The sequence below is a fragment of the Stenella coeruleoalba genome (genome assembly GCF_951394435.1).
Source record: "Stenella coeruleoalba genome assembly, chromosome: 17".
Classification (NCBI taxonomy): domain Eukaryota; kingdom Metazoa; phylum Chordata; class Mammalia; order Artiodactyla; family Delphinidae; genus Stenella; species Stenella coeruleoalba.
Window position 1 is genome coordinate 69,132,245 of NC_137163.1, and position 15,895 is coordinate 69,148,139.

Here is a 15,895-nt window from a genome sequence, read left to right on the forward strand (position 1 = left end):
GAGGCTGTTTATGGTATTTTCTCTTAAAAAATAAAGGACTAGAGATATTGACAATTTCCTTCCCAACTCTGTACCCCTCTTAGAGAACATAGCCACTTTTCCTTCCCATAGGGTTGGATCCTACAGTCCTTGCTGAGTGGTAGTGGGGATTTGCGATTCCAGATCTCTAGTTAGAGCCAGGTAGACGTGGGCGAGCATCTGACCCAGCTGGGCCCACTAGATACTTGCTCAGGAATTTAGAATTGGTACCTAGCAAAACTGGAAAGTGGACAGGAGCACCAAGATAGTTCCCCTCTTCCCACCTCTAGCTACCTTTCTGGGACCATGGGAAACTTTCTGTTTGCCTCTCGGAGAAGCTCTAAGTTGGTTTAAAAAGGAAGCCTTGATGGAAAACAACCTAACTATCTATCAATAGAGAAATGATTAAATCATGAGACGGCCCTGCCATGGAAAGCTATACAGCAATGTGAAAAAATGGAAACTTTTTATGAACTGATCATTTCCTAGAATGACCTCCAAGATATATTAAGAGAAGAATGCAACTCACAACGTAGGAGTGATAGTACACCACCATTTGTATAACAAGAAAGGAAAAATATAACTCATACTTAGACCATTTACATTTAATATAATTATTAATATGTTAGGGCTTAAGTCTGTCATTTATTTGTTTTCTGCTTGTTTCCTCTGTTTCTCATTTCTCCATTTCCCATTTCTTGTCTTCCTGGGGGTTATTTGAGCATTTTCAAGGACTCCATCTTGATTTACTTCTAGTTTTTTGGAGTGTATTACTTTGTGTATTCTTTTTAGTGGTTATCACAGTCTACAGATAACAGTGTTTGACCAATTTGAGTCAAGTACAGAAAGCTCACTCCCATTTAGGTCCCATTATTCTCTCCACTTTTAAACATCATTGTCTTGAGTATCAGATGATATTATAATTTTTATACCAGTCATCATATATTATTTAGAAAACTCATGAGGAGAAGGATAGTCAATTGTATTTACCCATATTTCTGTGTTCTTCATTGTTCTTTCTTCCTTTCTGATGATCCAAGATTGCTTCCTTCATCATTTTCTTTCTTTTGAAGAACATCCTTTAGCCATTCTTTGAGTAGATCTGCTAGTGATTAATTCTTTTAGTTTTCCTTAATCTGAGAATGTCTTTCTTTCCCCATAATTCCTGAAGTATACTTTCACCAGATATAGAATTCACAGTTCTTTTAGCACTTGAAAAATGTTGTATCACTCCTTTCTGGCCACTATTACTTCAGGTGAGAAATCTGCTGTCATTTGAATTACTGTCCCCATATAAGCATTGTGTTGTTTCTCCGTCTGCTTTTATTTTCTTTGTCTTTAGTTTTCAGAGGTTTAATTATGATGTGTCTTAGTATGGACTTGTTTAGATTTATACTATTTGAGATTCACTCGGCTTCTTTTTTTTTAATTAATTAATTTATTTATTTTTGGCTGTGTTGGGTCTTCGTTGCTGCGTGCAGGCTTTCTCTAGTTGTGGCAAGAGGGGGCTACTCTTCGTTGCAGTGTGTGGGCTTCTCATTGTGGTGGCTTCTTTTGCTGTGGAGCACGGGCTCTAGGCATGCGGGATTCAGTAGTTGTGGCTCGTGGGCTCTAGAGTGCAGGCTCAGTAGTTGTGGCGCACGGGCTTAGTTGCTCCGCAGCATGTGGGATCTTCCTGAACCAGGGCTCAAACCCATGTCCCCTGCATTGGCAGGTGGATTCTTAACCACTGCATCACCAGGGAAGCCCTCGCTCAGCTTCTTGATTTGTAGGTTTACATGTTTTGCCAAATTGGGGAAATTTTCGGTGGTTATTTCTTTGAATACTCTTCAGTCTCACTCTCTTTCTTCTCCCCTTCTAGGACACGAATGCTGTAAGTGTTAGATCTTTCATTATGGCCTCGCAGTTTCCTGTGACTGTTTGTTTTCAGTTTATGTTCTCTTGTTGTTCAGATTGCATACGTTGTATCGATCTGTCCTGAGGAGGACACTGACTCTTTCCTCTGTCATCTCTACTCTACTAGTGAGCTCATCCAGTTAGTTATATTATTTCTCTCATTTTTCAGTTCTTTCATTTCCTTTTGGTTCTTCTTTACAATTTCTATTTCTTTGCTGAAATTTCCATTTTTTTCACTTGGTTCAAGAGAATTTGTAATTGCTTGTTGAATCTTTTTTATGATGGTTACTTTAAAATACTCAGATAATTCCAATAACTGGTTCACCTCTGTGTGGGAGTCAGATGATAATCTCTTCTCGTGCAAGTTGGGATTTCCTTCGTTCTTTGTATAAAATGCGTGATTTTAATGTGGACATTTTGGCTATTATGTTAGGAGACTCTGGGTCCTATTTAAATTTTTCTTTTAATAGACAGTCAGTCAGTTTGGGTTTAGCATGCAGGTCCTAGCCTACTTTTGTGGTCAGTGGTTCCAGTGACAATCTAGTTTTCAGAAACTCCATGGTGCTATTTTGGTCTGCTTGGTTTGTCTCCTGCCTCTGGGGCCGCTACTGGTGCTTGTTGGTACTAGTTGAGGAAGTGAAAGGAGCCTTCCCAGGCTGGATGTCTGGTGCCTTTAGGTGGCGGAAGGGAATCTCCAGGCTGCAGGGACAAAAACATTTCCTGGGCTGGGTGTTTGTTGTGGCAGAATCCCCCTTGTTAATTTCCCCTGTAAAGTGGGATCTCTGGGTGGGAGAGGGGAGTCTCAGGCTGGTGGGAAAGTCCTCTGGCTGGCTCTTGTTAGGCGGACATTCAGTTGGTCCTCTTTGCTGTTTCTGCTGGGATTACCTAGAGTTGTTGGCAGGACTTCAGTTCAATTTAGAGGAAGAATAAGACTACCTGGCTGCCTTCCATTGCTAGAGTGGGTGTTGGGAAAGGCCAGGCCTGGATTACCTTTTCTTGGGTGTGGAGTTGTAAGATGCCTTGTCACTGTGTTGCTCCTTTGGTCCTGTGATCCCTAACCAATTCATTTCTTCTTCCATCTACCTTTTGAAGGTTCTCTTTTTTTGTCTCTTGTGTTATTTCCAAGGGTTTTCGTCATGCTTATTAGCAGGCAGGATCTGTGAGAGACAAGCCTGTACCATCTTGCCTAGACCAGAAGGTCTCTTTATATGTTTATATAGCATAAGATCTCTCTAGAAGGGTACACAGGAATTTCTTTCCCTGGGGAGGGAACCTGGGGGATATGAGGTAGGAGGGAGAATTTTTTTGTATACGTGTTTATGTGTTCTCATTTTAATCAGGTGAATGTATTATCTATTCAAAAATAAAATAAAATATTAAAAAAAAAGAGGTCTTCTAGCTCAGCCTTGTTTTCAAGAGCACAACCAAGGGTTACAACAGAGGTCAAGCACCGTATGGATTCAACAGTTGGTAATTTTATTAAACTTCACTGACTTTTAATTTCACTATATTGTCACTGCTTTGATCCAGATCCCTGAATATAAGAATAATATTCTCAGTGGATTTTCAGCCTGCTCATACATTTTGAATAACTTGCAGAATACAAATGTGTAATTTAGTTAGAAGTAGATGCTTTGGGCAGCATACTAGTACCCTAATCAGCTGAAAAAATAATATTTGTATGACATTAAAACAAAATTAATAGGAAGACACTGATTACATGAAAAGACTTTAGGTTGTAATTATTAAACTTGCAAACTACTCAGCATAATTAGTGTCTTAATTAGGATATGACTTGAAATTTTAGCTTACAAAATAAATAAAGGCAATGAAAAGTCACATTTGTAAAGTAAAGCGGGCTTTAGAACTTATAGTTAGACATCACTTTTCTTCTCATTTTGGGGATCATCTTTGTGTAGGGTATTATGCTTACAGTGCATATACGTTGATTCCCAGTCCCACCCCAGCACAGCGTCTCAGCCCAAAGCCTTAAAGGTCAAGTTTAGTGACCCTTCACCAAGGACATCTACCCACAGGGGGCTGAACAGCTCCCAGCCACGCTCCTGGGTAGCTCTAGGGCACAACGAAACAGCAAAGACTTTTTCTTCTCCAGCACCTTAAGTGAAATATAAACTAGAAGATTGATATTGACTTTGATCAAAATCTACCATTTTCACAGAACTATTTGGATTCAAATGGAAATTTTCACCACTGTCATTTATTCTTCAGCACATGCTTCTTGAAGACGTTTCAGGTCCCATAGTTTACCACATGGTGAAGGTTCCAATTCAAAGCCAAAGAATTTTCCATCAGTAGATAAAAATGGAGAATTCAATAAATTTTGGTGGGCTAGTGATTTGGGAAAAAAATTAATCTGGAATCCTACCTTCATTCCTCATGTCAAAATAAACTCCAAATGGATCAAAGATTTAATATAAAAGCAAAATCATAAATGTACTAGAAGAAGATAATGGTTGATATTTTTATAATATTATAGTTGGGAGAGGCTTTCTAACCACAACAGATAAAACAAAAGCCATAAAGGAAATGACTAACAAATTTGCCTACCTAAAAATATTAAACTTCCATACAACAAAAAACAAACAAAAATGAGTTTAAAAACCGAATTCAAGGCCAAATCAAGAAGTAACTGATTCAAATCTGAAACTTTCATTTGTAGTTTGATTCATTTTTCTTCTAAAGGCACAGCTTTATTCCTCAATAAGTTAGGAAGTAATTGGAAATATGCATCATCATTTATGTACAAGGATATTAAGTATAGTGAAAATTAAAAGAATTTACATGTTAAAAAGTAGCTCATAAAGTAATTAAGTTACAGAATAGCCATAGGCTGCACGCATTAAAAATCACAATACTAAACAGCACCAAAATATTTTCATGATAGGATCTTGTTAAAAAGAAAGCTAGTTAGTTGGTGGGAATGTAAATTGGTGCAGCCACTATGGAAAACAGTGTGGAGGTTTCTCAAAAAACTAAAACTAGAACTGCCATATGACCCAGCAGTTCCACTCCTGGGTATATATCCGAAAATGCAAAACTCCTAATTTGAACACATACATGCGCCCAATATAGGGATGGGGGAGTGGGAGGTACAAACTACTGGGTGTAAGATAGGCTCAAGGATGTATTGTACAACAAGGGGAATGCAGCCAATATTTAGTAATAACTGTAAATGGAAATTAACCTTTAAAAATTGTATAAAAATTTAAAAAGAGAGAAAAATTATATTTTCCTAAAATATGAAATGTAAGAGGTTGGAAAAAAAATTTTAATGAAAAAATACAACAAACTAGTGAATGTAACATAAAAGAAGCAGACTCACAGGTATAGAGAGCAAACTGGTGGTTACCAGTGGCAGGGGAGGGACAAACTACTGGGTGTAAGACAGGCTCAAGGGCATGCTGTATAACACAGGGAAGAGAGCCAGTATTTTGTAGTAACTGTACATGGAAAGTAACCTTTAAAAATTGTATAAAAATAAATAAAATTGGGACAAGACAAAAAAAAAAGACAGCTAGTTAGAGAATATAGATAAATCCAATTCGAGTGTAAAATGTCTTCTCTAGATTTTTTTTAAAAGACTGGAAGAAAAAATATCAATGATAATTATCACTAGAGGTAGAATTATGGATAAATGTTGTTATCTTCATTTTTAGTGATTTCCAAGTTTTGCACAATAAGTAAATTATTTTTTTACTTAATCCTTTTAAAAATTCCTTGGTGCTTTGAAGAAAAAGATATTCCCATTTTTCCCAAAGGTAGCTAACTTGGAATTAGATCAGATATGAAAGATCAAAACTGAAGACTTGAAAAGCATAGCACAATACAGCAATTACAAAGAAGCTCCCCTTTATTTATTTTTTTAAATCCCTCTACCAGATTTGGTGATGCTATCTCATGTGGGTTAAATGACAACTCCTGGTCATTTGCAGTGTTTGTCTGTATGTCTGTCTCTCTCTAACAATGCAGGCCTAGAACACAGGCTACCCTTTCCTAAGGCCCAGCATCACAAGAGAGTTCTTTCATAAAATCAGTGTGATGCCTGTCCATTCCCAACTGCTTATGCTGTAGAATAGGGAATGGAACATTCCAGGTCTGAGACCTGATTACCAGGTCTCAGCAGGAAGCTTATGTCTTTAATTGGAGGCACTCGCCAATCACAAAATAACTATCACTAGCAGTACAGGAAATATCATCATTGAACCTCCTCTGTACCTGTAGGTTTTCTTAATTTCTTCATTTGATGCTCCCTTATGCAGACCAAGAATTTCATATAGAGCTTCTCCAGATGTTGACATAGTCCGCTGTCTTTGGTTAGGTGTGTTACATGCCATTTTCTCAAGCTGCAAAACCAGAGGGGAAATAGCCGTGAGGGTTATGCATACTGGATCCCACTCTCTCAAGGGAAGATAGTTCATTTCTGACCTTTTGTAAACTGACAGTCTGAAGTACATCTTTGTGTTAGCTGCAAAAGGAGGGGAGAAAAAGTTTAGGAAAGCCAACACGAGAGCTTCAAGTCAGTCAGGGTTTTAAAGGCTACAGGCAGCCATGCAAATGGAATATGGCTTTGTCCACATGGGTAAATAGAAGCAAAATGTTATCTAAATATCCAGCTAACTCGTAATTGTTAAAAGTCAGTCCACCCAAGTCAGGCATGTATAGATTTTTTTGGTCAGAATTTGCATAACTCCTTTTTTGTATCTTTTCCAAATGTAGCCAGCAATGGAAATAATCATCTATTTTACGTTGACTCTATTGGCCTAGCCGTTGTTAGAGTATGAGTTTTTAAAAGCAAACAAACAAAACGCAAAAAAACAACTTTCTGTAAATATCAAAAAAAAAAAAATCCTGGTCTCATCTAAGAGCCTGGTTAGAACTTCTCTGCAGCTGTGGGATACCAAGTCCCCCAACAGTGCTCATGGGTTTGGCACACGAGATAGCACAGCACAGAAAGGGCTGTGCTGTCCCAAGTCCCAAGGAGCCATCTTCCTGCTGTGTTCTGGCTCTAGGGGCTAAGCACGGAGAAGCAAGCACACTGGGGACATTCCTGCGTCCACACTCAGCCTCGCCAAGCCTTAATGTCTCACTTGTAATATGAGGATAATAAAGCCCACATCATAAGGATATCTTAAGAATTTAGAAATAATGTGTGTAGTGTACCCAGGACATAGTAACTTCAAAGAACTATTTTTATTAAAGGAGGCACAGTGTGTAAGTCAGAGAGTGCACTGTAGTCAGACCCTCTGGGTTGGCATATTGGCCTTGCCATGACCAGCTGCATGACCATCCCTATCTATAAATTGGAGACAAAAAAGTGTCTAAACTCATAGAGCTGTTGAAGAATTAAATAAGTTAATATATTAAAAAACAGAAACAAATACCAATGTTCATAGCAGTATTATTTGTAAAAGCCAGATAAATGAAAATGTGGTATGTAAATACAACGAAATGTTACTCAGCTATAAAAAGAAATGGAATTCTGATACATGCTACAATAAGATGAACCTTGAAAACGTTATCTAAGTGAAGTAAGCCAGTCACAAAAGGACAAATATTGTATCTGATCCCTGTTATATGAGTACCTTGACTAGGCGTATTCATAGAGACAGAAAGTAGAACACGGACTACCAGAGGTGGGGGGGTGAGGGGGAAGTGGGGAATGGGGAGTTATTGCTTAATGGGTACAAATTTCTCTTGGGGATGATGAAAAAGTTCTGGGAGTAGATAGTGGCGATGGTTAAATATCACTGTGATTTTACTTCATGTCATTGAATTGTACAGTTAAAAAAGTAATCTTTATGTTGTATTTTATCACAAAAACAAAACAAGAAAAAATAAATAAGTAAAATTACTTAGATTGCAAGCTCCTCTGACCAGAAGTTCCTTGAAAATTACTGTCTATCTCTGGGCTTTGGGCTTTGGGCAGCAAGTGCTGTATGCATGTATATACCAGGGCTCAGGAGATGGCATCAGGGTTGTGGTGATACTCATGTTCAACACAAGGAATCCCTGGTGACAACAGTGGCAGCGGCAGACCCAAATGGGCACATCCCAGTGGTAGATGGGCTGGGTTGAAGCCAACCTTCGAGCTCTGCTTCCACCAGACTAATGACTGAACCGCCACAGGCAAGAGCAGAGCCTTCTGGATGTCATTTGGTGGGTCAGGGTGGTCTTAGAGGCCCCTGAGACCGCAACATGGCACAGTGAGTGCTTGTGGTCCTAAGTAATTCGATTAAGAAGGACAACGTGCCGGGCTTCCCTGGTGGCACAGTGTTTGAGAGTCCGCCTGCCGATGCAGGGGACACGGGTTCGTGCCCCGGTCAGGGAGGATCCCACATGCCGCAGAGCGGCTGGGCCTGTGAGCCATGGCTGCTGAGCCTGCGCGTCCAGAGCCTGCGCTCTGCAATGGGAGAGGCCACAACAGTGAGAGGCCCACGTATCGCAAAAAAAAAAAAAAAAAAAAAGGACAATGTGAAGAACTTCAAAATGTTTTTGTGAGCATTTAGCTTCTTGAGGGGAGAAAAGGAAGCCAGTGCTGGAGAAAGTCAGACCCCAAGCAAAAGTCCTGCAGCCCTGAAGACACTGGGGAAAAAAACTGACTTAACAGAGGACAACACCACAAGAACAAAGGCTCCTCTTTGGCATGACTGTGTTGTCTCCTCCTCAGTTAGCCTTCCATGAAGCTGGAGCTTCTGGAGGCCAGAGGGGCCCTAGTCCCAAATGTCTGGTTCACACAAGGACAAGAGGAGGAGGAATCCTAATTTTGCTTGCCACAAAACAAAATCCAGCAGATGTCCATACTGACTGGCAGCCACTCAGTAAATCGTAGCACTTATTTTCACTACTGCTCTACCTTACCTCTCTTACCTACCATCACAATTTCCCTAGCAAGTAAGTAATTCAAGACTTGGGGCTGGGTCATTCATCCCTGGGTTCCAGTTCTGCAGCTCAGCCCTCTCTTGGAACCACAGCCCAACTGAATATTCACAACTGAAGGAAAAGTTGCCCAAGTAACTGACAGCCTCCCTACTTCTTTTCGGTCCCCCTCTCCTGCTGCCACCACACACATATGCTCATGATACTGATGCTCTGCCCTACACTTCCACCTAACTGTTCCCAGGAATGGAGGCGACTGGTGGGTAGGTTTCTCACTAATCACACTAAATGCCATGAATGAATGGGATTTGGAAAGTAGGGATTTCTGTGTGGCTTGGTAGACAAGGAATAGGACCACAGTCATCCTACTTGTCTCAGAGATTTTAAGATCTCGCTGGGTAGCAAGATCCCCAAAGTCACTAACTAAGAATATATCAACACTGGGGCTTCCCTGGTGGCGCAGTGGTTGAGAGTCTGCCTGCCGATGCAGGGGACACGGGTTCGTGCCCCGGTCCAGGAGGATCCCACATGCCGCGGAGCGGCTGGGCCCATGAGCCATGGCCACTGAGCCTGCGCGTCCGGAGCCTATGCTCTGCAACGGGAGAGGCCACAGCAGTGAGAGGCCCTCGTACCGCAAAAAAAAAAAAAAAAAAAAAAAAAAAAGAATATATCAACATAATGATTCAAATCCTAGGACCGTAGAATATGGAGTTAGAGGTCATCTAAGCCAACTTAACAAATGCCTTTTGGGGCATTCTGACCAGAGATCACTGTAGCAGACAACTTTACTATTAGCCTATTAGCTCTCCTTTCTCCTCCTACTGCTCTGCAGCATAGGCAGGTGAGACCTGCCTCAGTCTTACGTGATCTCAGTTGAATAGACCAGGAGTGTGTACCTTACCCAAGCCAAGTCAACCAGGTCAACCAGAGTCCTCCCCTAAGATTTTTTGTTTGTTTGTTTTGGTTGTAGAACAATCTCTCAGATGGTAAAACTTGTAAAATGTAAAATTTGGGTATTGTTGGCTGGCCTGAAATGAGAGAGATTGAAACAGACCTGCAGAAGAAGAGAAGTGGCAGGAGATGGACAGAGAGCCTTGGTGGGGTTCAGTCCCCTGGTTCCAGTTGTTTTCGGGTACACTTGCAACGCATTCCCTCCCACAGTTTGTCCATCAACCCTTCCTTGGGTTGAGCCAGTAAAATTCCTCCCTGTACACAAATGCATATACATTGTTTTCTTTTGAGCATGCCTTAGCTATAAATAGATTCTGGTCACTGTCAACCAATACTCCTTAGTGTCATGTACCTCAGTCAAACATCAGTAGCCGTTCCCTGAGCACCTTTAAGCCAGGCTTAGCCCCTGTGGATTTTTCTTAAATCACTGCAACCTACTCTACCTTTAAATTGAAAGTGGCTTGCAGGTACTTGAGAATGAATACTTCAGGGACATAACAATGGTATATATATATGTGTGTGCGCGCGTGTGTGTGTGTGTGTGTGTGTATACACACACACACACACACACGCGCGCGCGCACACACACACACATATATATATATATATATACACACATACATACACTAAGGTATTCAAACCAAACAGATTCAGATATAGTGTATAGACATTGCTAGTATGGATAAAAGAAGCAGTGATAAATCTGGGTCAAGACATTTTCAGAAGGGAAGTTTGTAGAGAGCTAGTCAAGAGAACTAAGAAGAAATAAAAATATGAAAAATAGTTACCTTTATTGCTCTCTATATTCAAAAGAAAGTTTCACTTTGAGGGAATAAAATGTATTCACTCTTCATCGTCTATCTCATGAAATAAGAGAGAGGCCATGGCTTGCATAAATCAACAGATTGTCCTAAAATCAATTTCAACAAGGCACAAACATGCACAGTTTCCCAATTTTGACTGGGACTTTATTTTTCCAAGACTGCCCCCTAAAGTTATTCCAGGTGAGGAACAAGAGAGGGAGGTCACTTGGCTGGAGGAGTCCTGGTCACCAGGCTGGAGGAGTCCTGGAAACAATCTGGGGTTCCCCCTTCCCTGCCCCACAGCCATCCCTTTATATACGCCTCTCCCCAATGGAAAAAGAAGGCAGATTCCATGTCTCAAATAGTTCTGGACATAGAAACTCACGCCCAAGAAGACATGGTAACTGGCTATTCCTTTGGTTTATGTATTTTTTCATATCATCCTTTATTTAGAAATCTAATCACACTGTAATCTATTCCTGCTAAGTGAAATCCAGTAGCTGACTTTCTTTATGTTGTGGATTGAATAATATTCAGAATAGGTTGTTACAGAGTTCGGAATTTGTTTATTTTCTGTTTCATCTTCTTTGCCCTATTCCCAAGAGATCAAAATATTTCTTTTTAGACGACAACATCAACGTCTCTTATTTGAGGTACTTAAAAAAAGTTACATCAACATTGGAACACAAGAAAAAGATAGTTGGTCAATAGCTGGTCAGTGTTGTTAGTAGTTGGCTGACTCTATAAACGGAACCATAAAGGAACCCAAAGACTGCAGGGTTGCTTTCTGTGTGTCAAGCAACAACCTGCTATTTTTCTGTGCCCTTGCTGAGCTGGAAACCAGACTCTTCATATATTATTAATGCAGATGACATTTAGTGTCAAATTCAATAGAGTAATACATTGAAACCCTTAGTTGTTTATTGTGTGAAAATAAAGACATTATGCCAAGAACATACTAACTACAGAGCAATAGTCAAAACATCTCCTAAAAACTCTCCTTAAACTTAAATAATGGAGTCATACCCTTGTTTAATTCCTTATATAAAATATAATCTTCATGAGTTCTTCCTCTGTAGCCTTTTGAATGCTAATATTCCTATTCAAAACTCAAGTCTTTATTATTTATTCATAGTCTCTCATCTGTACTATCCTATCGAGAAAAAGCTGTTATGCAAAGTTATTAAGTAATTTAATTTTGATCATGATAAGTGCATGACACTTAATCATCTGAACTTAAATTACTTTCTAGCTGCATTACAATCCATTAATATCATAATATCTTAAACCACTGACCACTAAAGTCACTACCAAGCCACATACAGCTTACCTGTCTCTTGATAAAGATATAATTGAAAGAACGTTCAGCACTCCAATGGTGACAGACATCCAATTCAAAATAAACACATATTTTAAAGGTTCCAATTCCAGGAGCCCTACAAATGCTGTTCTAAATTTTTCGTGTTGACATGAAATGTTTCCTTCAGAGTAAAAGAAGCTTCACCTCTGTCTATTATGTGAATTCTGAAAATGGAAAAAAAATCGAACTATGCCTTTCTTGGCAGGGTCCCTTCACGGCTGAGAAAATGAATGTGAGCAGGGGAGATTAGATCATTAAACAGCAAAAACACTTCTGATGGCTGTGATTGGAGGAGCCAACATGTTTCACCATTTTTTAATTACTTCTGTAATTCCTCTATAGAAATCTGTTTATTGGAGCAAGATCTCCTTATTCAAGGGGCATTGTATCTTAAAGCTAAACACACATCCAAAATGCTAACCTATGTTTCAAAGTAATAATTCTCCCTAGTGTGGTTACAGTTTGCTATTGAAAAATAATTACCTCTTGACTGCACTGGTACTTCTATAAACAGCAACCTGAAGATGAGACAACTTGGGAATCTTACAAATAACCCATAGTACCTGTTCCTTTAACTCCGATTCTGTGTTTTCAAACAGGAATAACTTGCTGTTTTCGGCTGGTCTGGAAATAGATGTGCAAAGAAATAAAGAAAGGCAACAACAAGGAATTGTTTCATACCTGTTCCGCTCTTTCAGAGTAAACGGCTGCTCCTTTCCGTTGTTCCCATGCGAGCTTAAGCGGGTCAATGGCGTCGAGTTACTTTTGATTTGTTACTCTATCAGCCAATTGGTTATCCCTCTGGAAAACATAACAAAGAGAGAATAAAACATGCATGACCACAAAGCTTGCCATTACAAGGCATCCAGTGATACCAAAATACATGCTACCTCTAATTCAATCATTAGTCAACTGTACAAGGCATCCAGTGATACCAAAATACATGCTACCTCTAATTCGATCATTAGTCAACTGTACAAGGCATCCAGTGATACCAAAATACATGCTACCTCTAATTCGATCATTAGTCAACTGTTGCTTGGCTCAGCCAGATGCTGCTATGGAATTGCTTCCAGGTTTCCACCAGAACTTTCAATCAAGAAAATGTGCTATCTCCTGACATGCAGAGTGGGTTCTTTTTTTTTTTTATTGAGATATAGTTGACATATTTAATTCGTTTCAGGTGTACAATGTAATGATTCAATATTTGTATATATTGCTAAAAGATCACCACGGTAAGTCTAGGTAACATCCATCACCATACATAGTTACAAATTTTTTTTCTCGTGATGAAAACTTTTAAGATCTACTCTCTTAGCAACTTTCAAATATGCCATACGGTGTTATTAACTATAGTCACCATGCTGTACATGACATCTCCATGGCTTATTTTATAGCTAGAAGTTTGTACCTTTTGACCCCCTTCACCCACTTCACCCACCCATTACCACGACCACGCCCCCCCACCCCCCTCTGCTTATGGCGCCCACCAATCTGTTCTCTGTATCTGTGAGCTCAGGTTTGTTTGTTTTCTTTTAATTTCACATGTAAGTGAGATTATATAGTGTTTGTCTGAATTATTTCACTTAGCATGATACCCTCAAGGTCCATCCATGTTGTCATAAATGGCAAGATTGCCTTCTTTTTTATGGCTAAGTGATATATACCACATTTTCTTTATCCGTTCATCCATTGATATACACTTAGGTTGTTTCCATATCTTGGCTATTGCAAATAATGCTGCAGTGAACATGGGGGTGCAGGTATCTATTCGAATTAATGTTTTCTTTGGATAAATACCCAGAAGAGAATTTGCTGAAATATACGGTAGTTCTGTTTTCAGTTTTTTGAGGAACCTCAGCACTGTTTGCCATAGTTGATGCACCAATTTACATTCTTACAAACAGTGCGCAAGAGGCTCCATTTTCTCCACATTTTCGTCAGCATGTGTTATTTGTAGACTTTTTGATGATAGCCATTTGGACAGGTGTGAAGTGATATCTTACTGTGGTTGTGACTTGTATTTCCCTGATGATTAGTGTTGTTGAGCGCCTTTTCATGGACCTGTTGGCCATCTACATGTCTTCTTTGGAAAAATACCTATTCAGATCCTCTATCCATTTTTTATTTGGGTTGCTTGCTTTTTTGTTATTGATTTGTATGAATTCTTTATATATTTTAGTTATTAGCCCGTTATTGGTTATATGATTTGCAAATACTTTCCCCCATTTGGTAGGTTGCCTTTTCACTTTGTTGATGGTGTCCTTTGCTGTGCAGAAGGTTTTTAGTTTGACATATTCCCACTTGTCTATTTGTGCTTTAGTTGCCTTTGCTTTTAATGTCAAATCCAAAATATCACCAACACCGATGTCAAGGTGCTTACCACCTACATTTTCTTCTAGGACTTTTATGGTTTCAGGTCTTACCTTCAAGTTTTTAAACCATTTTGAGTTGATTTTTCTGTACGGTATAAGATAATGGTCCAGTTTCATTCTTTTGCATGTGGTTGTCCAGTTTTCCCAACACATTTATTGAAGAGACTGTCCTTTCCCCAGTGTATATTCTTGGCTCCTTTGTCATAGATTAATTGACCATACGAGCGTGGCTTTATTTCTGGGCTCTGTGTTCTGTTCCATTGATCTGTGTGTCTGTTTTTATGCCAATACCCTACTGTTTTGATTATTATAGCATTTATATTAATAATATAGTTTGATATCAGGGAGTGTGATGCCTCCAGCTTTGTTGTTCTTTCTCAAGTTTGCTTTAGCTATTCAGAGTCAAAGTGGGTTCTTTTTAATTTTATTTTCCTTTGGTCTAAGCCTAGTACTAATCAGTTGCTTTAAAATTACTGGAAGGACCATATAACATTAATAAGGGTGAAACTCTAATTTCTCACTACATTAATTCACCTGTTTTTATAGCTGAACATTTTACCCTAATCTTAGTTAAGAGGCACTGATTCACAGTGGTGACTGAGGTGGTTTTAAGAATTAGGGATTTCTTGGGACTTCCTTGGTGGTCCAGTGGTTAAGACTCCACGCTTCCATTGCAGGGGGCATGGGTTCAGTCCCTGGTCAGGGAACTAAGATCCTGCATGCCAAATGGCACAGACAAAAATAATTAGGGATTTCTTGTTAAAACAATGGTCAAAGTCTCATATAAAATAGAAGGTCACAAGAGAGAATAGTTCCCTATGATTTTGAGTAAGATCGTACAGACTGAAAAAGTCTTAAGTCAAATGAGACTGGTATTACTCCTGAATTTTGCAAAATGTGGTCTGGCTCCTGAAGTTGAAGGTAGTGTTTAAGTTTGCTGCTTAGTATGACAGGTAGCAAATCCTAGTGCTATTTTGTATAAACATTTCAGAGCACTCTCACCTCTAGATATCGTTGTTTTTCTTCAGATACAAAGGCTATTTCTCATAGATCCTGATTTCCAGCCAGAGTTTAGAAAGCAGCCCATCATCATGCAGATAAATGGGGCAGGGGTGGGGGGAACTAAAGACATGTAAAGCTAAATACCCAAGTTCCATCATCCCTTCAGCTTAAGGACAAACGTCCTTTTTTTTTTTAAATTGAAGTATAGTTAATTTACAGTGTTGTGTTAGTTTCAAGTGTACAGAATAGTGATTCAGTTATATATTTATGTGTACATATATATATATATATATATACATACATACATATATGCATGTATGTATTCTTTTTCAGATTCTTTTCCATTATAGGTTATTACAAGATATTGAGTATAGTTTCCTATGCTATACAGTAGGTCCTTGTTGTCTATCTGTTTTCTATATAGTAGTGTGTATATGTTAATCCCAGACTCCTAATTTATCTCTCCCCCACCCACCCTGCTATCCCCTTTGGTAACCATAAGTTTGTTTTCTGTGTGAGTCTATTTCCATTTCATAAATAAGTTTGTTTGTATCAGTTTTTTAGATTCCACATATAAGTGATATCATATAATA

General features: G+C 39.1%; 1 protein-coding gene and 1 long non-coding RNA gene across 2 annotated transcripts in view; one reads left to right on the top strand and one right to left on the bottom strand.

Annotated features, from left to right (window-relative positions):
* The window catches only part of DNAJC5B (DnaJ heat shock protein family (Hsp40) member C5 beta), a 48,268-nt gene extending 41,990 nt beyond the window's left edge, over positions 1-6,278 (bottom strand). Inside the window, exon 1 of the mRNA XM_079901844.1 lies at positions 6,151-6,278. Within this exon, the coding sequence (XP_079757970.1) occupies positions 6,151-6,269 (119 nt within the window). The 5' untranslated portion in view covers positions 6,270-6,278. The remainder of the gene's footprint in view (positions 1-6,150) is intronic.
* LOC307175882 overlaps positions 1-15,895 on the top strand; it is a 151,781-nt gene that overhangs the window by 85,104 nt on the left and 50,782 nt on the right. The window lies entirely within an intron of this gene.